This window comes from Anas platyrhynchos, chromosome 2 (genome assembly GCF_047663525.1).
Source record: "Anas platyrhynchos isolate ZD024472 breed Pekin duck chromosome 2, IASCAAS_PekinDuck_T2T, whole genome shotgun sequence".
NCBI lineage: Eukaryota > Metazoa > Chordata > Aves > Anseriformes > Anatidae > Anas > Anas platyrhynchos.
In genome coordinates this window covers 97,793,121-97,817,550 of record NC_092588.1, presented here as the reverse complement: position 1 = coordinate 97,817,550, position 24,430 = coordinate 97,793,121, and the positions used below count along the sequence as shown (strand labels likewise).

Genomic DNA, 24,430 nt, shown 5'->3' with positions numbered 1-24,430 from the left:
TTTTGGTATTTCTTTATAAATTATTTCTTTTATTTTTTAAGGATAGCCTCACTGGTGGCAGGTGAAACCATTTACAGTTCTAAAATGACAGTGAAGTATAAATGTTTTACAATCTGCTTTGGGTTGAATCCTAGTGCCAGGACATAGACACAGTCTTCTGCAAAATCAATGGAAATTTTCCTTCTGTTGGAATATTTGCAGAGTCTTTCAAGCACAAGGTAAAGACAGGGCAAAACTAGGGAGGAACCTTTTTCAGATGATTTATAGCTTCACTGCTACACAGATATAAAGCCTGAAAATGAAATGGAAAATTATATACCCACAAGAAACATGGCTCTTGATAATACTAAAGTCATCATTTAATATCAAATAACATTTATATAAAATATTATTAAGTTTAGACATGCTTGTTATCAGTAGCAAACAAACCGGTATGACCTCTGTCATGAGAATGCCTCTGTCCTCCTGATATTTTGAGTGCTTTCAAAATCTGAAGGGCAGCTCTGCTAACAGAACAGAATATCTTGAAGTGGAAGGCACCCACTGAAGTGGAAGGCACAAGGATCATTCATGTCAATTCCTGGCTCTTCACAGGACTACCTGAAATTAAGATTGTTGTCCAAAGTGGTGGTCACTTCTTTTTTTTTTAGGAAAGACTAAGGCAGTTGTCTCTCTCAAAGGGGTCTCTGTTGGGAGAATTACAAAGTGCTGGTCCATTTTTCCCTCTATCCAATGTCTGTGAGAAAGCTGCTGAGGCAAGACAATACTTCAGCCCATGCTGCCCTCCAAGCTGATTCCAGGGATCATCTTTCTTTGTTTCGCAGATATGAAATGGCAGCAGGGGTTATAGTGGTTCCACCTTGGAGAGTGAACCTTTTCACTGAAGACTGCAGATTTCTTAGGAAATCTGTTGTCTCCAGAGGACTGTGGGCTGCAGCATCATCCCTTGATTGAGGCTTCATCCAACTACCACTCAAGAATTGATTTGTCTAGCTCTTGAAAAGCACATCTCACAAAAAGCAGATGTCACCTGTACTTTATTGGTCTGCAATGGCTTCCATTTCAGGTTTGGTTTTACTGGAAGGTGTTGCTTCAGGCCTGAAATATTCTGGCTGTCTGGGAGATGTTACACTTAGCAGGGAAATGTGAGCTAAAAGCTGTAGACATAACTGAGAGTTGGAGGATGCAAGGTGTTTACTACACAGTTCCCAGTCTGGTTTAGGTCATCCAGGGTCAATCTTTTACCTCTCAGGAGTTATTTTTTTTCCCTTGCATTTTTCTTGAACTTCTGTTATACTGTGTTTTCTACGTGGCTCTACTTTGTGCAATGTAGTGCACAGGCAACATTACGTAATCCTGCTTTGAAAGCTAGCATTCTGAATACTTTGTGGGTTTTGAATTGTGATAACTGAAGTTATATATTTCTATCAAACTATTTTCTTAGAAGCATTGTGTCAGTTTTGACATTTCCTCATAGTGTTGTGTGTCAGTGAGCTATCTCTCTAAGCTTTGTAGGGCAAGTAGAATTATTCTTTCTTTAAGTGAAACAGGCTGTTTTGTTTCAGACTCTTTTTGAACATGTACCCTGTGATGATTTTTGAACTTGGAAGAGCCTATTTAGGATAGCAGAGAGCTAGAAAGCAGTTTTGCTATTAAAATTCTAGCAGCATTACAACTGGATTCAGGTGTAACAGTGGAGTAAAAATAGAGATGCAACTAGACTTAGGCAAAAGTGCATAGAAGGCACTTGTGCAAAGGATAGCATAAAGGAGCTGTAAATAAAAGTCAGAAATGGAAAAAAAAATCATATTTTTAATTCACTGGTTATCTAGGGCATTTTGTATATAGGTATATAATAAAAATAATCTGTGCAGCAGGCTGTGAAGGCAATGTCTTGATTTGTGCTAAGGCTGAACTTTGATTCAGTCCTTCAGAGAAGCAAGAGTCCGGAACAGTTATGTAGAGGTATAGGATATGTGACTGTCAAATACAGCAGCAAGGTTGCAAGAGAGGATCTGCGATCACCATGTGTTGGAGCATTGCTTTGTCTTCTGTGGTTGTATCCTTGAGCCTGTCACCAGGCTGGCTGAGGCCTCTGTGCCCTCCTTTGCCATTCACTGAATTTTGTGATAAAAGTTTGAACTTTATCTTCTATTGGCTTTTTTCCCTGGGCAGAATGACAGGAGAGACCTTCTTTGATATTTATTCTCTCATTCTGCACCTGTGTCTCTTGTCACACAGCTATTCCCAGAGCATCATAAGGAACATCAGTGAGGAATTCATTTCATTTTGTCACATTTCTGGTCTGACCCTTAATTTAGAGCAGTCATTTCAGTCTACAATAACCTCTGTGTTCCTGCATGCTGCAGTGTGAGAATTACGAGCAGTGCTTAGCCATGTGCATTCAGGATGCTTTGGTAGCCCCATGGGACAGGTAGACTCCAGTGCCTGAAAATGTGTTACAGAATGGGGGTACAGTCAGTATGTTATTTTCTGTATAATAGTATATATGTGGGTCTGCCCATATGTAAAAGCTTTTACATGATTCAGTGAGGCTATTAGGAGTGGAATGGCATATCATGATTTCAGGCACAGAGCGCTTCAAAATGAACGTTTTTTTCCATCTTTCCCCAGGGAGCCTCTAGAGGCATCCAGCATGTACGTGGGAGGAGACTGTTCATAAGCCTTCCATTGCAGCATCCACTAACACAAAGCTTATTGTTTGGATGAGTGCAGCTCTGAGTGGTAAATGAGGCAAGGTAGTTAGATGAAAAGGACTGCCTTCCCTTGCTAAGGCAAAAGTGGGCTGATTGTTAAAGTATAACAATGTGGACATCTCACAAGAGCATATGGAGCACATTTTGGTAGAAGGTCCAGAGTTAAATGCAGTATTCTGTAAGCACGGTGAAATATTCATGCAACAGGGCAGAATGAGAACAAAGATCTCTTTTCCCTAACTGCAGTTAATCCTATACATACAGTCTGTGCTTTTGTCTTTGCTGTCCTTTTTGCCTTTCTCTTTTCCTTGATATTTATTGCTTCATGAAGACATATCCAGTCCTGTTTTTGTTGTTGTTGTTTGTTTTTTCACATTGATTCTGAAAATTTCATATACTCTCTTGATTTTCAGTCCTCTGAAGAAAGCAGACCTTCTGGGTTTGCAAAGTTGGATTGGGAGGCTAACAAAAATGTGCATTCTTAAATGATTTTGGCTTATTTGGCTTCTGAGGTCATAGACACAGTGGTCATAGAGCACACCTGCTCTCATCTTGCTTCAGCACTTAATCCCTGTTCCAGACTAGCCTAGAAGGGCATGGCATGGGAGGTGAAGAGCACTGTAAAAAATTGCTCAATAACTTCCTTGAGCATCAGGAAAGGTTCACAGATATTGATTTTATTCTCCCTATTTATTTTTTTTTCATATCCACACCAAGAAATAAGATAGATACCTCTTTTCAACTATTGCTTTGCTTGCTTGAGAGAATGAAAAAATATGAATAATCCAAGGGCTCTGCACACAATATAAAAAGTGTTGAAAGACAGTTATACAAGTCTTGCATATGCCTGATGCATGAAGAAATTTCTATTGGCAAAACTGCTTTGGCTAAGGCTTTTTGAGCCTTGTTACCAGTCTGTGTGGGTGTGTGCATGTCTACTTCATATAATTTATTTTTTTTTCTCTAACTGAGCCTGTTTTCTTTCAGGGTGGCAGGACACAATGCATCCAGGAAGTCTGCCCCATTCTCTCATGTCCCCAGCACCTCAGTCACATTCCTGCCGGACAGTGTTGCCCCAAATGCTTAGGTGAGTGTTTGCCTTCTTGGGAATTTTGTAACTACTGTAATTTATTTCTGCACAGCATATCTTATATTTCACAATACTGGTAAATCCTGAGAGGTGAAATAAACAGTTTTGCTCAGTGCAGTGTCTAATTTAAAGTTTTAAAGAGGTACTCAGGGTTTGTGTGTAGGGTTGTGATGGATGGTAGCAAGCAGCTGTAGAAGACCATTTGAGCACAGGCCAGTTGGCTTACTTACAGAGACAACATAGAGATATTTCCCACCTTCATTACACATGCTTTTGAAGGAGGTTGAAGCCGGAGGAAGTGTTTCATTGGAATTCGCCACAAAAGAAAAGGCCTCACCCTGTCAGATTTTTATTTGAATGTGCATTTGCATTCTTGGTTTTGAGGAAATGCAGGTCAAAGGAAACTTCTATGTTGGAGTTGCATTCTTAGAAGTTGTTGTCAGAGGGGCCAGGGACCTAAGCCTACCTCACTGTTGCCTTCTTAAGGTGGAATCACAGTTTCAGCCAGAGTATTTTCAATTACATCTTTCCAACACATTTCAAAAGAGTAAGTCAGAGATCTCTGAGCAGGGCTGGTTCTTCCAAGTCATGCCAGTAAGTGCAGTGACTTCTGAGAGTCCTTGTTTTGCTTGCATCATTTCCACAGGTTAACATTCCTCAGCATGTGACCCTCTAGTTCATAAACAAGGATCACTTACATTTTACCACATAAATTAGGTTTAATTTGGCATTTGAGGTTATAAGTGTTTTTTATTTTTGTAGATTTTTAGAATTGATAATTCCCTGTTCTTCAACAGATACGTTTTGTCATTTTGGCTATATACTCGCTACCATCTGAAGTCTGTTTCTGGGTCTGGATTAAGGGTACAGGGAGCTCTGGCTTTGAAGACAGTGAGCCACAGAGAGTTCCAGTTTCTCAGAATACCTAACATTTTCGACTGCTTGAAACAAACCTTTCTGATCTGAGCATTCATAAGCCAGCTTTGATTTTTGACTGCTTCATGGGAATTTTTCTACAGATTTTTTTCCCTCACTTAGAAATATCTATAAATGAATTCACTAATAATAATTCTTTCCATTTTATGCAGTCATCACTCTGAAGCATGTCAGATACCTGTGAATAGATAATGTCTATTCACAGTGAAGTGTTGAAAGTTCTGGAGCCAAGGTAGAGCCGAAGGATGCATAGCAAATGTCACAGCAGTAGGGAAGGAGAAACGTTTTCATGGATGCTGAGGCATGGTTTTTAAAGTATCATGTGGAGGACCTCCCTGCAATTGAATTCCTGATACTCAGCATATATAGCTTAGAAAAATGTCGTTGACTCCACTGGGACTTGAATTATTAGTTTAGCTAGTGGTTATGAGCCAGCAAAGCTGACCATTAAGCCAATATCTGCACCACCACATCTTTTTAAGGGGTAGGTCCTTTGTCATTGTTTTTTTTTTACCAACTATTTGAACTTGGTTGGCCACCCAAAATTGCTTTGGGTGGTTTGTAAGGCATGGCAAGACAGTGTGAGAGAGAGATGGACTTTTGTTCTCTTGGTGATCGAAATTATTTGATGGAAGTCTTCACCCCACATAAAACACCAGAATTGTTGTTACAGATGGGGGTATGGCTCAGATTTGCCTATAAGTGGTGCATGGATGTGGAACAGTTCCTTTTAGGGCTACTAAGCATCCTCAACTGATTTCATGTGTTAGTCCTAAAAGAAAAATTAAGCCTTTGCAAAAGAATGCACGATCACTAAAAAGAAGGTTGGTTGTACAAGCGCAGATTAGTCCATGGTAAAGAATTTACAACCAAGATATGTTTATATTGTGTCTAATTGAACAACAGCAATTATTTCTTGACTTTTTCTTTAATAGTCATTTTCACATTAAGATTTGTAAAATCTCAAGGGTAATCCAATGGATTTTGCTGTGTGCTTATTCTTCTGTTCTCTTATTTCTTGGAGGGAACTGGAAGCCTTTTCTTTTAAGCTGTTCTACTTTTATCAAGACATTGAAAAAGGAAGGGATTACAAATTGAAACACAGGGACAAATTTTAGTGATCCCAGCTGCCAAGACTTGGCGGTTTGAGAGCTAAACTATTGGCCTAGTATAGTACTTAGTGACTTGTATGTACTTACAGTGCCCATTCACTACCTTGAAACTGATGCCTATTTAACATCAGACCTCAGAAATGATAAGCTGGGAGACTGGCAGGCACTTGTAAAAGAACTTACTAGTTAGCTTGCACCAGAACTAAACAGAGGAAGGTATTCAAACACAGAAAGATAAGTAAAGTGATTTTGTACAGTTTTTGTAAAGAGCTCATGCTTATGTATCATAATGGTCACTTATTTAAAGTAACTTATTTGGAAAGAAGCTGAGGAACAGGAGAAACTTGTAGAACCACAGAATGTTCTGCAACTTTGATTTCAAAGTGCTTGCAGAATTGAAGCCAAGTGCAAGGTCCTGCATCTGGGTTGAGGCAATCCCAAGCACATACAGAGGTTGGGCAGAGAATGGATTAAAAGCAGCCCTAGGGAGAAGGACTTGCAGGTATTGGATGATGAGAAGCTTGACATGAGTTGGAAATGTGCACTTGCAGCCCAGAAAGCCAACCATATCCTGGGCTGTATCAAAAGAAGAGTGGCCAGCAGGTGGAGGGAGGTGATTGTCCTCCTCTTCTCTGCTTTTATGAGATCCCACTTGGAGTACAACATTCAGCTCTGGGGCCCACAGCACAAGAAGGACGTGGAAGTATTAGAACAAGTCCAGGGGAGGGCCATGAAGATGATCAAGAGGCTGGAGAACCTTTTCTATGAAGACAGGCTGAGAGAGTTGGGGTTGTTCAGCCTGGACAGGAGAAGGCTCCAGGGAGAACTTACAGTAGTCTTCAAGTACCTAAAGGGGCAGGGTACTCAAAGGTACTGGAAAGACGGGGAGAGACTCTGTCAGAGAGTATGGTGATAGGACAAGGGGTAATGGCTTTAAACTAAAAGAGGGTAAATTTAGATTAGATATAAGAAGGAAATTCTTTACTATGGGGATGGTGAAGCTCTGGCAGAGGTTGCCCACAGAAGCTGTGGATGCGCCCTCTCTGGAGGTATTCAAGGCCAGGTTGTATGGGACTTTGGGCAACCTGATTTAGTAGGTGGCATCCCTGCCCATGGCAGGGAAGTTGGAACTAGGTGAGTTTTAAGGTCCTTTCCAACCCAAACCATTCTATAATTCTATGACTTCAGGACTTCAGGAAGGATTTGATACTGATGCTGCCTTCCCTCCAAACCTTAGTGCTCCAAACCTTGCTTCACTCTCATGTAGCCCAATTTTTTAATAGATTATGGATTATAAATATTTTGTGCTGCCCCATTCTGCTTGTAAACTGTGCAAATGTCTGTATTTCTTGCAACTATGTCACAACATGGTACACCAAGCTTTTGTAATGAGACTGGGCAATACATGATTTTTTGCACCAGTGAATTGGTTTAGTTTGGCTGCTGTGAACCCCTGAGATAGATATGTTAAAACCAGCTTAGGCTGCTTTATTTGATAAGTTACTACATTAAGTTAAGGACTGTTTAAATGAGTTTAAGTGTACCTTAAGAGTTCGCAGTGCTTACTTTTTATTCGTGTAGCTGCACTGTGCGCTTTATGATGAGAAGGAGAAGAAAGATTTTTCCAATATAAACATGCCATAAATCATATTTATATTCCCTCACAGTAAAATCTGTACAGATGAATGTGTGCTATAAGAACAGTGAACTGTTAAAAGTACATATTTTTTCACACCAAAATGGAAACACATAGCAGATGACACATTGCAGATGAATTTGGTCTGGTGACAATAAGCTTGTTGACAATATGGCATCTTTTCAACCACATTCTGTTTCTATTATTGTTTATTTATATTCAGGACAGAGGAAAGTGTTTGACCTCCCATTTGGAAGCTGCCTCTTTCACAGCAATGTGTATGATAATGGGTCCTCATTTATTTACGACAACTGCACAATGTGTACATGCAAGGTAGGTCCATAGTGCTTTGGTATTGTGTGTTGCTGGTTGTCTAGCTTGGCAGTAATTTGTAGGGTTGAGAAACTGTAAACCTAGATACTGTTCTGCTTTGGCGTCTTGTGTGGTCCTTGAGAGTTAGGTCCGAAGAGCACTTGTAGTTTTGCTAGGAAAGTACAGAAAGCTACGGACTACCTCAGCTGAGACATAATATCTGGCTGTGTGATGCAAAATGAAGTTACTCAGATTATGTGCCCCTCTTTGAATTTGCATTATGCTGGAAGAGGAGTTAACTCAGTACATGGTGAGTTAACACATCACTGTTGAGTGGCAGTGATTATTTTAATTTCTCTAGCATGACTGTGATCATATGCATTTTTGCACCTACGCACAGAAAATGTAAAGTGTCACAAAGTTCAGATTTTGCATGCAAGCAGAGTGCAAGCTGGACTTTAGTTTAACAGACTGTGGAAGATTCCCTTAATCCATTAAATTATTTGTATTTTCTCTGAACTGACCTGTTCAGTTCAAAGGCATTTTGGGTCAAACTTGGTTGGATGCAATGACTGAGCAAGCAGAAATGTTATAGTAAGGATAATAGGAACAGAAACACCTTGATGGTGACTTCATGATTTACTTTTGTCCTTACCCAGGACTCAACAGTGATATGTAAGAAGAGGTGCTTACTTCCTGGAGAATGCAATAAAAGCAAAGACCATTGCTGCAAGGAATGTATCTCCTATATCTTTCCTGACGCAGAGAAAGTGTGCAAGTTTGGTAATAAAATATTCCAGGTAAAGTTTCAGGTGTGGCTCAAGAATAGATGGCATTGTAACATCTCTACAACATAACAACATATTTACTGTAAATTAGTGTTGTGGCTTGCTTCGTAGCAGAATCCTTACCAGCCTGGTTGATGATACAACAACTCAGAAGCAAAGCACAGCAAAATCTGCCATTTGCTTTTTTTTTTTTTTTTTTTTTTTTCCTGAGTCTCTGTAAATTTTGTGGATACACAGCAGTTAAGATTAGTTCCTCCTTGATGTGATGTGGTGTCTCTCTCTCTGTACATGGAGATTCAAGCTGCTGTTTACATCTCTTACTGAAAATGCATTACTGACAAGTAATGCATTTTTAGTAAGAGAGAGTTATATTCTGCTTTCTCAAGCAAATGCTGATATTTTTGAGTGTAGATATTTTAAGGTATTTTTGAGTGGTATATGGGCTCTATCTGCTGAGCCAAAGTCTCTCTCTTCCACAGCAGAGCAACAGGAGCTATGCAAAGTTCATCTTGGCTGAAAGTTACTCATCTAGATTTACTACATTTCACAGCTCTGCTAAGGACAGCAGCCCTGACATCTCATATTGGGATAGCCATGTAATAACTGTTACCTACTGCACTCTCACCCAGTGTTTCCAAATCACAAGGGATTTCCTGCAAAACACTTCTCACATTGCTGAGACCCTGTATGTTTTTTCAAGTGGTGCAGTTTTTTTTTTTAATGCTGTGTCAGAAAAAGATTCTGTCACCTTATGGGCCATCTGTGAGTTAAGAGACCCTTGAATCAGATCAAATGTTAAATCCCATATGAGTACTTGGTTTGCTCAGCCAGAATTACTTTCCATTTATTCCATCTTTTGTGTACATAGCTGAAGTGTTTATTCTGGAAATTGCATGCGAACTTACTGTATGCTGAGAATATACTGAATCTGATTGGAACCTTCACACTGGTGCTATTGTGCTTCAGGAACAAATGCCAGCTTCTTAGGCACCCAAATAAAATATTCTGCTTCTTGTGAAGATTTTATTATATTACTAAGCGCTATATAGAGTAAGAAAAAATAGAGTGAGTACATCCATTTCTGGCCTCATGTACAAAAAGGTAAATCCAGTGTAGCTCTCTTGAAGTTAATGGTCTAATACTGATAGAATGGGCACAGGTTCATTGAGAATCTGGGCATTTTTCCTTTTAGATTAGAGCTATGTCCTTTCCAGTCCAAAAATGTCTGTGAAACAAAAATCAGGGCAGCTACATGCAGTTAGTAGTGATATATTCTGTTACCATAGCAGATGCTTGTAAAGTGGTCATTAGAGGTTCACAAGAATGTGTGCTGCCTCTGAAACACCATGCAGTCTTAGCATGGTGGGGACACAAAGGATAGGGGAAAGACAGCCTTTAACTGCGTGCTGAACTGAATAAGTTAGGTTCCGTGGCATTTCAGTTATAGTCTGTTTTCCTCTCTGGTCAGAATGTGGTGTTGAGGTGGGCACATAATTGTTCACAGCTGTCTGGTTGGATTGCCTGTTCTCTGTTCCTGTCAGGTCTATCCTCACCCTTCCTTCACAGCAGGCCGGTAAACAGAAAACATGCACATTTTGGCTCTACGCAGGCTAGCATAAGACTGTAAGTGGGTGAGACAGAATGTTTTAGGAACCACACTTGGCAAATGCAACACTGTGTAGAAACAAGCCAGGGCAATTCCACAAGCAGTCTTTCCCAAGCAAGTGGGGATAAGACCATATTTTGCTCTGCACTTAATACTTTAAGAGCCATAGACTGTCTTACCTGCTATGCTTTTGAGGAGTTCAGCACTGTATCTCTTCTAAACATTTTCAGATGTTTAGCAGATCAAGTGTCTGTGAAAGTGCTGTAAGTAATTGAAATTAGAATTCATTATTCAACCATTCCCGCCCTAAGCCAAAATGATGCTGCATCTGGGAATAAATTCACTATATGCCGACATCTTAATCAAATGCTTTCACGTGCAACATCTTAAAGATGTCACTCAACCCAATGAAGCAGGTTTTTCTAATTATGTCAGCTTAAATGAAAATTTGTGATAGGTGTGATCACATCTCAGGCACATACTGGAGAGAAAACAATGCAAATGATCAGGACACTGATGGAAAATGCAAATATGATTTGGTTAGCTTTGGAAAAATTAATTTTTTGACCTGGAAGGCTGAAGTGAACAAAACCCCACTGAATTTGATCTTTGTCTTTAATATAACTGGGTGTGGCTAGACACCTCAAAATAATTTAGACTAAACAATGACACAATGCCAACAGGGAAAGCTATCCTTTCTTGTGCAATGATACATTACTGAAATAGCTTCCTGTTGCCACCCCAGCTGATACTATACCATGTTGCCTCTTGCAGGATGGAGAGATGTGGTCCTCTGTGAACTGCACCATCTGTGCTTGTGTGAAAGGCAAGACAGAGTGCCGCAAGAAGCAGTGCATTCCAGTCAGCAGCTGTCCTCAAGTGAGTTTTTTAAAAAACGGCTTTCTTCTCTCTCTTTTTTTTTTTTTTTTTCCACCACCATTATCTTTTCCAGTGTTTCTTAGAAGGGTGTGCATTGCAGTGGAGCATGCAGATTGGAAAGGAGGGATCCTTTGGCATGTTAATTTAGGCTGGTGGTTTCCAAGTGTGCTATTGCTAGTATAAATAAGGGCTTTTTGCCTCTGTCCTTGCTCTGCAAACTCTATGCTCTTTTTCTCCTCCTTTCTCTTTCTCTGTCCCAAGTTATCCGCACTGGAACATCTCTTTCAGATATATTTAATAGTTTTGTAGAGTGGTGAGATGACTATGTTAATATATGAAGAGCATGCAGATTCTTAAGGGAAGCCACAAGAGGTTGTTGCACTTGCTTTTCTCAGTGCATGTGAGGCATGATACTTGGTTAGACATGTAAATTAGGCAAGGCAAAGCAAAGCAAATGATTTCAATCAAACTATGTAGTTTCCTCTGAGATTGCAGCCTAAGTATTTTTCATTTGAAAGTCTGGAGTGAACCCAGAGTGTGGTGTAATTATAACTTAATTGCTTCAAAAATTAGCATTACTTGAAACCTTGAGCTAAAGTCAGCTTTTGTTTCTTGGATTTCCATCACTGACAAATTACTTTGTTTTAATGGACCAAGCTTTCAGAAGAGGGAGCTCTAAATAGCACCTCATGTAGGGGCAGATCTTTGAACAGCTCTGCAGAAGAGAGAGCCAAGTCGTTAGCATTACACCTTCTCAGTGTTTCCTTCTCCATCCTGGAAGCCAGCAGGGAAAATATGAGTCACAGACACCTAGGTATAAAATTTTAAATGACAAACTCTAGTTTGTAAAATTTTATATGTGTGAACTTTTGACAGCCAGAAGCTGTGATAGAATAGAGAGCCTGTACCTTGGTGCTCCTGTTTCTGCTGTGCCAGTGGGCTGTAGGAATTATGTTTGCATCCTCAGAAGACGGGACAGCCTTTTCCTGTCATTCTGGCATTCACTGCAGAGGGCAGTTCTGTTAATAGGCCTCATATAAGATGTTGTACAGATCCTCAGAAGTGTGAAAATAGGGGCTTTTCTTCTGGCAACCTGTTGAAGCCCATGGTAATCAGGCTTGCTCGCTTTGAGCCATTCACAGGATAAGCAGGAGGTGAGAGCTTGGACCCTTCAGGTCTTCTCAAATTCTTTGTAGTTGAACCTGGCCCACACTGCATCTCATTTATATTTTCCCCATACTGATGCATTTCAAACAATTAAGATGCTTCTGAGATGAAATAACTAATTTGGCTTAATTTAATTCTTAAGTGAAATACACCACTTCAGCCTTACCCTCATATATATGTATATATATATATATATATATATATATATATATATATATATATATATATAAATTTAAGCATTGAGGTGATCAGCTGAAGTGGCTTCTGTAAATAAATGAACTGCCTTGCTGTTCATGGCCAGCCAGTGAAAATAGTGGTGGATAAAAATTTACCATCTGCAGTCCTGTGGGACTGTAGCTGACTGATGTACCAACTGACTGGCCGTTACGTGATCTGCTCCAAGGTTAATTTCTGAACTGTCCTAAACCTCAGAGTTGAGTCTTCAGACGAGGTCCAGCTCCTCATGGCTGAAAATACCAGCTTTGTTACCCTGCAGCACCCTTCCCTCTAGCATCTAACCAGTCAGCCTGCTCTCTGTCTTAAAATGGAGTCCATAGCTAGCTGCATGTGAGCCCATCCTCGTCCACAGGTACAAGCAATGTTTCTGCTCTTTCAAGCCACATTGGAAAGACAAGTAGGAGAAGGAATGTAAACTCTAGAGTGAGATTTATTTTCCTACTCCAAGTGGGTACCACCTTCACTAATTTTAAAGCAAATAATATATGCTAATGGATTTAAATCTTTCACTTTTCATCTGTGCTGCGCTCTCTTTGATGAGATATTCTGTCACAAATCTATAAACATTAATTAAACACACCACATTATTCAAGATAAAGATATACTAGTGATTCTGATACTGAAAGTCTCTATATCATACTGCTAACTCTGAAAACTGTAGGGGTGTGAAGTCCATTTTTTTTCTCTCTTTCTGAGATTTCTGGCAGTATGCACTCTCTATTGTCCATTGAAGTCTGCTGTGGAATAAAATGCCATTTACTGTCCCTTAGGGTGCCAGGCCACATAAAGTTATCTCATTAGAATTGTGTTATGATACACAATTGAACGTGAAAGTATTGAAGATCCAATAATAACTTACAATATTGTTCCTTAAGTGCTTTACTATGCAGTCTTAATACACTTTACATGATTTTTTTTTCTGTGATGGAGCATTATTTAATTGATCAATATAGATTTTAGCCAATTATTTCTAGAAAGGATAAGTTTCAAAGTGGCAGTCGTGCAAAAGTTTCCAATACTGTGCAACCAGTCATATTATTCAATCTATTGGTGGCAGGCTGCCATACTTTCAGAGACTGTTTCTGCCATTTCTTTCATTTTCTTTGTAGGGCTAGGCACATTTTCCATTCCTTTTATTCTTCTCTTTTGGAGCTTCTTTTTTGGAGTTTAATTCTGTATCAGTAATTACAGGAAGTGTCTTTCTTAGCTTCCTTTCATCTGCAGTGAGGGCAATATATCTCTGGCAAATTCAATCCCTCCTGTCATATTTATAGTAAAATCAGTCCTTCTTGAGCTTCTAGTGAGCGCTGTGGCTTGTGGTTCTTGTTTTTGGCTCTTCGACAATTGGCTCCACATTGGTATTCCCTCTCTGTTACCTGGAGCATCAGCCTTCAAGGTACAGTACATGCTGGCTCCCATCCAGCAATGCTATTAAGCATGTGTCCAGTCCTGCTGAAGACCCTCCGTATCTGCTTTGAACACATGCTTGAATACTTTGTATAAAGGGAGTAATCTCAACACTTAGCAAGACTGAATTTCAGAGCTTCTTTAGTCTTTTTCTTACCTAATTTGCTATTCACTTGTCCTACCCCTGCTCCAGCCTCCCTTTTTCCTTGTGCCTTCTCCCTTACAATTATCTATCATTATCATTTTCCTTCTTGCCTCTTCTCCTTATGCATTTGCATTCTCCACTAATAATGCCAGTCTGTGGTAATGGTCACTGGTCACGGACATCTCTTTTTGTACTTCCAAAGGAAAGCCTGATGAATTTTGCACCATATAGACTTTTCTGAGCTCCAAGGCTGTGCAAAAGTTAATAGAATTAAATTCATGGCATGTGAAGACATTTGCAGAGTTTGATTTTGTGGGTAAATTTTGAACCCGTGAACTTAAAGTGAGTTGAAAATTTATTCAGAACATGTTCTCCCATCTCTAGCACAGACAGCATTTAATGTTATACACATCTGTTATTATTACAATCAAAAAGTTGCTGTTTTTACTCTTGTGCCAAATGAGGCACAAGAAAACAACAGCTGTTGCTATTGCACAACCAAATAACCCCCTCAATTAGTCTTGCCTTAAAAAAATAAAAATAAAAAAGGCAACAAAAACCAAAACCAAACCAAACCAAAAAAAAAAAAAACAAAGCCTCAGACATAAAATTGAAAACCTCATAAAAAAAAGAAGAAAAATCCCAGAAAATAAATAGACTCAAATGTGGTCTGCTTATAAATATTCATAGGGAAAAATGGGATCACATCACTTAGCCCACTCCCAAGGGAACCCTCAATGCTAACGAACTCTTGCAGCACATGTTAGCAATAATGGGTTTCCTTATTCTACAAGACAAAAACAGGATCTTGGGCCAACATGGTGGCTTAAGTAACCAGCCTCATCAGGCTGCCTTGGAGATTCCAATTTCACTTGAATTCTTGCCACTTCCAGCTTAGCTGATGATTTCAACTCCTTTATTGGAACAGAGAGGTAAGACTATGGTGTGCGGTGTGTGGCATTCAGCTGCATGTCTTCCATTAGTGCATACTAGTGCTGCCCAGCTCCATAGTTCTGTGCAGTTTTAACAGTTCTTCCTTAGAGGGGGTTTGTCCTAGCAGGTGCTTGAAAGGTCTTTTTGTTGCAGCCTAGTCCTCAGTGCTCTTTTCTCTGAGGCCTGGTGGTCACACGAATGTAAGCATTGCCTGTATGCCAGTGAAACTCAAATCCAACTCCCTTCTCAAGTCCAGAGATGCCTCAAATTTATTCTCTTCATGTGCAGTTGTACATTCAAGGCCAAGCTTACACTGACTCCTGTGCCCTCACAACGATGCCTCAAGCACACTCATCAGTGGGAGATAATTTCTCCCCATGTATAAAATCAAAGCTTGGGAGCAGTGTTAGCAGGAAGCAACGCAGTAAGGCATGTTGTCTATGCCCACTTCTCGCTCTCCACACAGACCAGCCACCCATTCCTTGTCTGTCTTCATGAACTTTTCTCCACAACTGAGTGTGTTTGGAGCAAAGAATATCACAGCTCCATTTGCTCACACTTTCTGGCCACTCCTTGTTCGCCTGCTTGGTGGGGACCAGAAGCAGTGGTCACACAAAAGGGACTTTCTCTATGTTCAACTGCTATTGGACTGAAGAGTTGGTGCTGGGGAGCACTGCAGCTCCATATGCTTCTTCCTTCCACGTACGGGAATGTGGGTGAGCTCCAATATCACCATAACTTCTGTTATAACCCCTGCCAGTTTTTGCTTGGAAAAACACATCGTTCAGTCTGAAATTTTCCAGGCCTATCCTCTGACTTGATGGTTAGCTTTTGGGAGTGTAAGTAAAATCAGAGAGAACATCTTTTAATTCAAGGAAGACTGAAAAGGAGCATGAATGTATGTACACAGAGGCATGATTCCTACTTCTAGCCAGCTTTGTGTAAGACACAACTATAAATAAAATTGGCCTGGGTACAGTGGTAAATAAAGACTCGAGATTTTTTTCCATGTTACTATGATTAGACTAAATTGTTTGCTTTTAGATGTTGCATGCCCTTGGATTTATGCCCATTTGTTTCATCAGGGAACTCGGTCCATGATTGGTAATATGATCTCGTAAGAGGTACCACAAGATTTAGCCATGAAAGAAATCTGGCCAAACTAGATCTCTACCATTGCCTCCTTCCTTCCTTTATTCCTGTAGGAAGATGAATGATCTCAAGGCATGGGAGAGTGTGGATGTGTGTGGGGTGCAGATTGCCTAAGTGTGGAGGATGTGCATAGGAAATGTTTGTATTTTGGGAAGTGGGGGAAAAGGTAGTGATCTTGGTAAGCAAATGACTAGTCTCCTTTTAGATATCTGTGAACACAAGTCCAAAGTTCTCTCACTCTCTCTAAAGAGAAAAGTGGTAACAGAGAACCCTTTTAGTATTTCATTTCTTGTAAGACTGCCAGGAATCTCTTTGAATAGTTATGTCTGTTTTTAGCACCTGATATTTGAAGTTGTAACCAGGGCATTGAGTTCAAACACAACTTGAACTATTTTCAAAGGCTTATCAAGCCTTACAACATAATACAGTCATTGCTCCAAAAACTCTTTCATTAAATGAGCCTGTCTTTCTCCCAATTAGGGTAAAATCCTGAACAGAAAAGGATGCTGTCCTATTTGCACTGAAAGTAAGTTCTTTCTTCACATTTTTTAAATTCTTTTTTATTCTTTCAGAGAAAATTAATATCTTAGAAATAAGTTTGCATTTCTGCCTTCTTTTAGATGTGGCTATAAGGACAGGTGGCTATTGCTGGCTACAGAGTTTGTCTCCTATAAATCTGTGAATTTTAAATAAAATGCCCCAAAAAAGGACTTAATTTCATTTTTCTCCCAAATGACACTATTTGTACTAAATCTGAAGTGTTACTCTTTGAAGGACACAGTTAGCTTGTAAAATTTGTAGGTAAAAAGCAGTGTGTATAAAGACATACTTTTTAGGACCAAATGACTTTTATACCTGTAAATTAAATCCTAGCTATGCAAGAGAGGAGAAAGAGGAAGTATAATCCAAGAGTATATAAAATACAAAACTTTTGTGGGTGATTTGTAAGAGTTTTTTGTTGTTGTGGTTTGTTGTTGTTTGTTTTTTTTAAAAAAAAGGCAGTCTGGGGCAGCAATGGAAAGAACAGTAGGAAGCTGGCCTTCTGTCTGTGTAATGTTTAGCTCCACTATCACTTTTTTGTTCCTTTACTCTTCACTTCAGGAATGAACATTTTACAATCAACAAAGCACTTATACAAACAGTTATCTTTAAGCTTGTCCTATTTAAGTCAACAGGGAGACCTGTCTTCACTGAAGTTATCGGGATACCTTTATGTATTTCCTTCAGGACACATTTAAGTATTTTACCAAGTAGGGACAGACTGCTAAAATGGGGCTTTATGATTTATAGGAAAGCCTCTGAAAAAAGAAATAGGTTTTTAAGGAGAATGTTTCCTATTCTTTTGTCTAAAGTCAAATTGTTTTTGCTCATCAGCTCAGTTGGATTGCATAAATCAGCTATTGGATTGCACAAATTTTATATACTAAATACTTCTTTTTCCATTCTGCTCCTCAATTATTTCTGAACTTATAATTTGTAATACAATAAATCCAGCATGCAAGACTTCAGTATCAAAATGAATTGAAATCCAAATTTATCAGAAATGCTTGAAATAAAGAATACCAAGCAGAGGGAGAAATGAAAGAGGATTCAACTGAGTAGCAGCATTTATATATGCTTAGTTTCAAGGGTGATGCAATAGTCATAGACCTCTGCTCAAACATGACATGTCATTAGTGTCACAAATTTATTGATCACTGTCTTGCCTCTGTTCTTATGTTTCAGTCCCATTTAGCCTTTCTCGTGTGTTCTTTTGTAACATGAGTAGTTTACTGTGAGAGTGAGGTAAATAGTGAGGATGGTTCTTCCCTCAAAGCTCCTCTACTGTAAGGGGTTAAAAAGAAGAGAGTAAGATGATTCCTTCATAAATGCTGCTAGAGAATGATAACTTGTGATAATTTTTTTAAGAGGGAAAGGGGCATAAAATACATTTGTTCAAAGTAAAAACAACTAATCTAGGAACCAGGTAACCTTAGAGTCAGAAGTTCTTAATGATATAAGAAGAGAATGGTCATGATTGTAAGGCATTTGAAATTAAGGGCAGAGTGTCAACTGCCAGCAGAATATGTGAAATTTGCATACCTGCTGTGAATGAAATGGCCGGTGTTTGATGTTACTTAAAGAGCACTTGTTTTTGCCATGGAAAAGTGTGTAAAGAGAGAGAAATCTTAGGGAAAGCATAGGAATTTGGACTCTGCTTCAGCAGCCATAAACACACCTCTCCCATTCACCTGCATGGATCCAGGCTGTGTGAGGAAACAGTAATCCTTCCTGATATTTGGGAATCTAAGTACAGAGAAATGGACATAGCTGTAGTTTCAAGGAGTCTTGACAGTTGGAGGTCTGCAGGCCAACTTCCTGCTCAAAATGGTGTCAGCACTGGATGCAGACCATGATGCTCAGCCAGGTTTTTAGAATTTCCAAGAATGGAGATGCCACAACCTCTCTGGGCATCCTGTTCTAAAGTTTGACCATCTCATGGTAAAATTTTATTCTTTATGTCAAGTTCCTTTTTTTCCAAATTACAACCATTGTTGCTTGTCTTTCTGTCATGCACCTCCACAAGGAGTCTGGCTTTGTCTTCTCAGTAACTTCCTTGTAGGTACTGACAGACTACTCTTAGGTCTCCCAAAACTTTCAGGCTGCTAAAAAACCCTGTTCCCTTAGGCTCTCCTTATGGGACTTGTCTATGTTGCACTGGCTCTGTGTAAAACTGGGAGACACATTGCACTGTCCTGCAGTGGCATGCTGCTCTGTTGTGCATGATTTTTTTCTTTTTTTGGAGAGGAGTCTCACTATGGACTCATTAGTATTTGGAGGAAGACTAATGCTGAACTGATTCTAAGATTTTATCATTATAAGGTCATTCCCAGCTTTTATTAGGTAATGTAACCAAAAAGCTTAAATATCCAGTGTAATAGAGCAGTGGTAGTCGACAGTGTTATTACAGTTGCCATTTGCAAAGAACTCATTCCACCTTTGTGCCAGAAGTGCTGTAAATCTCATCACAACATTTTGACAGGCAAAATGTAAAATCATAAGTATTTCAGTGATGATCTCCATCTCAGTCTACTCATTAGAACCTTTGCCAATTGAGTCCATGTCTGATAAGATGCACATGCATAGTCCTTTTCCTCACCCACCCACTCAGCTGATTCTCTCTCTACATATTAACACACCAGACGTTTTTGGCGGTCCAGCAGATATTAATTTTCCAAAGTAAAAACAACATAGGAGGTACAAGAACATACTGTACACAGGAGAGCTTTGAGTACAGTTTAAATGCAGCCAATTTCTATGAAGTGGGTCAAAAACAGTCACGTTGTTAAAGGATACACTTTAAACTGAAAAAAAAAAAAAAAAGTAAATCAAAGGATTGTTTTTCAAAGCAGTTTGTTGCAGAGAGAAAAAGTACCTCGTCTCCTCAAAGGCTAGAGAGTCCCTTTTGTCTACTGTTGCTGAAGTTAACTATGGTTAGTTTTGGCATGTTGCTGTTTAAGCTCCATGGCTGGTGTACAGTTATCACTAATTAAACACAGTGGTCATACCAGTGGAAAATTCAACAGTTTAGTTTATCCTGCTGTAAAAATGTAATGAAATGTACTCTTTTGGGCTTGATCTAGAAAAATCACCACTGACGTCAATTCCATAAATTAATAATCCTGTGCTAGACCAAGGTCATTTTCATATTAAAAAAAGAAAACATTAAACCTGAGTTCAAATAATATTAGAAGATGGCTCTCAACTCTAGACAAAGATGGGAATTTACAGCAAAGACTAAATGTTTGTTCTTGACAATGAAGAATTGATAGCCTTTGCTGAAATTACGGCATGCGGTATGAAAGCTTTCTACTGTGATCACGTAGGTATATTTTAATTATGATCAGTAATCCTGACACAGTCATACCTAAGTAATTGTGAAGTTTAAAGAAAAGTTTTTTCAAAGTGTACTGCAGTCATCCAAGTCTAGCAGTACCTATGTTTGATTTTGCAGTAAACACCTTTTTTGGGGGCAGAAAATTTTGTGCATTAGTAATCATTCAGCAGCTTTTTTAATTGATAAAATGTTGTATGGAGCTAAACCAAACTCAAGAGGATTTGGACCCAGCCAACCAGCCTTAGGACTACAAAGTTGGTTGTTTCACCTTTTCCTGCATGCATATCAATATTTTGTTTTGTTTTAATTTTATATTTTATTTATTTATTTGAGAAATACTGAAAATTTGATGACTTCTCTAAACAACAATTTAAAAAGGTTAAAAAAAGACAAGGTTATGCTTTGTAGGTACCTATGAAAGTAGGGGTCAGGACTACTGGACACGCAGATTTGTGTAGGGCCTGTTTCTTGTGTTAATTCCTTGCCATGGAGAAATACATCAACAAAAAGACTGCAATTGTTTATTCAAATTGGAATGGAGTTCATAATTTACCTCCTCAGCCATTTCAGCCATGACAGTCTACTGTATAAATATGTATTTGTACAAATTGGAATAGCTATTTTATTTATTAAATAGACCATAAAGGCTCCTGTGGAGTTTTTGACACCACACCTTGTAATGTGTATTATATCAAGCTGTACTATGCAGCAGTTATGAGGAATGTACTCCATGGCTTTTTTTTTAAAAAAAAAAAAAAAAAGAAAAGCTAACGAAATTCTATTATGCATGTTCTGTAGCTAGTTTTCAAAAGTTAATAATATGTTCTGTTTGATTTAAGGCTTAATTCAACATATGGACTAATTGCATTCAAAGTTTCATTTTATTTTTTAAAAGCTGGGTTCTTTTTGAATTATAGATGTGCAACCAGAACACCCATAACTGGTAAACTTCTATTTTTTCCTCCCTCTCCTTACTTAGAAAGTGTCCAAAACAATTTTAGTTATAATTTAAAGTGTATTTTTCTTGGCCACTCTTAACTAGCTACAAGCCCAGAAGAGTGTGACCAGACATCTGGACATCTTGGACTTCAATTGACTGCTCTGATGTCCTGTAAAAATAAAGCAAGCTATTCCACAAGCACCAGAGCTAACAGAGCCTGGTTTCCTATGGATTTGTGTCCCATTTCCTTTATATCCCAACCAATAATAAACCCAGCTAGAAACAATATATCCTGTGGCTGCTCTGGAGCTTCAAGTGTGCTAACTGGCCAACCAATATGCTCATGCTCTTTGGCTGGTCAGGATGTGTGTGCTGACTGTCTGGCCTCCACCAAACAGTGCATGTATTTAGCCTTTCTATAAAGGCTAAATACTGTCTTGCGGGTGGGGGTTTTGACTGGAAGGCATAAAGGTACTTTCTGGCAACCACTTATTTCAGTAAGTGATTCTTGCCTTTACTTAGCATACTACTTACTTGAACTTCATTGTCTTTATCCCTCTGGCAGATTTGGTTCAAACTGGCCAAAACAGGTTGTGATTTCTTGCACTTTTTTTTCTCCTTAAGAGAGCATGTTAAAACTTGAGGAGTGCTAAAATGAGCTTTTCTTTGCAGTTGCTTTGTCAGCTTCCTGTTTTGTACAGGAAAAAAATCTGTTTTCAAACCCTGTGCTCCTTGTCTACAGTTACCTTCCCAGTTACATTTTCTAATGAAAGTCAGTATTTCATTGAATAGGTCACATGATCTGCAGTATCCAAGAGCTGGCCAAGAGTTCCACAGTATTAACTTTAGCACCTAAATAATATTATTATGAGTTTGCAAGTAAGCTATAGATCCTTAGGTGGGAACTAAGCAAGCTGCATGACTCACACATGAAGACTGTCAAAAGGAAAAGTATGAAGTCCATATTTAGTTGTTTAAAAAACAAATGTGAAAACTGCCTTGTTCCTAGAAGTTTTTACAAAAGCCAGAAGCTTTGAAAACTGGTTTGGGAGCCTAAATATGGGATCTCTAAAAGCAGTTTAGAGGTGTTTGCAGGCAGCTACCAATAATGTTTAATCACAGTTGAGTGACTTAACTGCCTAAGGTGCTTTGGAAATCACAGCCTTCTAAGCATAGCTCTGGGACTCTCCTTTTTAAAATCTCTTTCAGGGACAGAGAGGAAACATGGGTATATTTGCCTTCATAGAAAAGTGTAATTTGTAGATGAGCAAAAGAAGGCATCAAAAACAATAAATGCCAGGTTCAAAACAATCAAGAGGCAGTGGCTTTTCATGCATTTTGCTCAAGGATGTTGTGGATGCTAAAAATATTTCTGGGTTCAAGGGGAGACTGGATAAATTCATGGAGAAAAAGTCTATCAAATGTTACTAAATAAAGACAAACCACGACTAGCTCAGAAAGTCCCTAAGCTGAAAATAGTTGGAGGCTGGAAGAGTCTTAGGGGTAAGCATCAGATATAATTGCCCTCTTCTAACTCTGCCCTCAAGAGATGATATGAGTATCTGCAATAAGTTGGCAAGAATTTACTGTAGGAAAAGAGGGGAGGATCCTCTTTTCCAAACCACCCACAATCCTCTGCCTCATTAGCACAAGCTAGCAAAACACACTCTCCTGTCTTGGGGAGCTTAGCTTTGGAGGTGCAGTGATACCTCTCCCTCCATTACATCTCAACAGAGAAGCAAGTTACACAGTTACACATAATACTAACTACAGAACTGGTGCTTCCAATAGATTTCAAAAACAGCCAAGCAGAAAGGCTGGCTTGTTTCAAAAGAAAAAATAAATAAATAAAAGGGGGGTGGGGGGGGATGCGGAGGCTAACCATAAAACATGATGTGATTGAAACCCTCTCAGAAGGAAATAAACAACAACCCAAAACCTAAAAATGACTGGAATGCTTTTCACGTTGTCTGACTTTTGCAGTCTTTTTACACCCTGTAGTTAAGGTTTCTTTCGAGGCCAGACAGTTTTTCTTACTGGCAGTCCCTGAGTTATCACACGCACTCTTGCAGGATGTGGAATTTTTTTTAAGAAACTCACAATTTTAGTAAACTTTTCAAGAATGTTTTACGCAGAGATATCAGAGAATCAATTACTTAGGCTGTTTTGGTAAATTTTCCCTCCTCCGCTTTCTTCTCTATTGAAGAAAACAGCAATGCTTGGATCAGACATTTAGCTATCCAATCTTTTTTATTTTAACTGCACTGCATCAAGTTGACATATGACGTGACATGATGTAACATAACATAAAACAACATTACTCTGCATAACACGTTGGAAATTAAAAATAAATATTTCCTTTGGATCCCATTTGTACTATCAATTTTACTTGCACATCTCTAAATTATGTTTGTTCCTCTCATGTCTTGCCTCTTAGCCACTTTTAGGTGAAGAACTGCCCTCCATCTCCCAGCATGTTGGGTAATAACGCATATAACATCTCCACATTCTTGTCCTGTAGAAATGCAAATAAAAAGCAGTTCTTGTCTCTGAAATTTTCACTGGCATTTGGGCTGGTTTTGTGTTGATAGTTTCCCTGTTTTCAGAAAGATGGTTTTCTTGTTTTCATAAAAGTTTTTGTTATGCTTAAGGCAAAACTAAAACCTTAAAAAAATGAAATAGGAGCTGAGCAGGTAATAAAGTGTATCTTAATATTTATTGTGCAGATAATTACATGATTATATAAGGAAATCAGAAACATATTAGCATGATTTAGTTGCAGTGAAGTCATATGATCTGTATATAAAATCTAGATTTCATTTTCCTGTTGGTAGAAATTACGCTGGTGATTAAAAACTCTATGGTTCCTTTCATTTGAAGCTTCAAATTTATGGAGAAATATCAATCAATTAATTGTTTTATGGACTTTGGAAAGTAGTCATTAATATTCTTATTAGTAACAATGGGAAAAGGAGACTCACAAAAGGGCATGTTTTTAGAAGAACTCTCTTATCTAAGCATTTTGATTTTCTGGCTGTGGTTTCCAGGGGTGTTGGTCAAATGGGGTTTATTTTGAGTTGGAGCTGTTAGCATGACGTCTTTGAAAAATTGCAACTCTTTTTCCCTGGTAGCCAAACATAGTAATGAGACATAGTAATGATGCCAAGAATAGTTTTTGGCTTAACTGAAGACTTAATGAGAAAGCAGGGTTGTGGCAAGTACAAATCTTACTTGTACCAGCTCTGTGATGATGGTACTGTACTGTGCAGTGAGGAAGACTGGGGTTAGACTTTAAGACCTTACAGTAAAAGCAACTAAGAGTTGCAGGAGGTGGCTGTGGAGTTTCTGTTACGACTGCTCTATAAGATCAGATTAGATAAACATCTATCAGGAACAACATAGGTATAGTTGATTCTGTATTACAGCTGGAAAAGGGAGAGGTGCTATTTCCTGAGGGCCCCTTCAGCCCCATCTTCTATAGGTATCCCTGGATGGC

At 38.9% G+C, this 24,430-nt stretch overlaps 1 protein-coding gene across 9 annotated transcripts in view; it reads left to right on the top strand.

The window, feature by feature from the left end:
* Positions 1 to 24,430, top strand: part of BMPER (BMP binding endothelial regulator) — a 159,241-nt gene that overhangs the window by 74,363 nt on the left and 60,448 nt on the right. For 8 of the 9 annotated variants that reach the window (XM_027451419.3, XM_027451418.3, XM_027451416.3 and 5 more), the window contains 5 exons: positions 3,705 to 3,804; positions 7,715 to 7,824; positions 8,463 to 8,603; positions 10,972 to 11,076; positions 16,598 to 16,643. In XM_027451419.3, coding sequence (XP_027307220.1) covers positions 3,705 to 3,804; positions 7,715 to 7,824; positions 8,463 to 8,603; positions 10,972 to 11,076; positions 16,598 to 16,643 — 502 coding nt within the window. The remainder of the gene's footprint in view (positions 1 to 3,704; positions 3,805 to 7,714; positions 7,825 to 8,462; positions 8,604 to 10,971; positions 11,077 to 16,597; positions 16,644 to 24,430) is intronic. The other variant, XM_038174729.2, reaches the window with a different exon arrangement.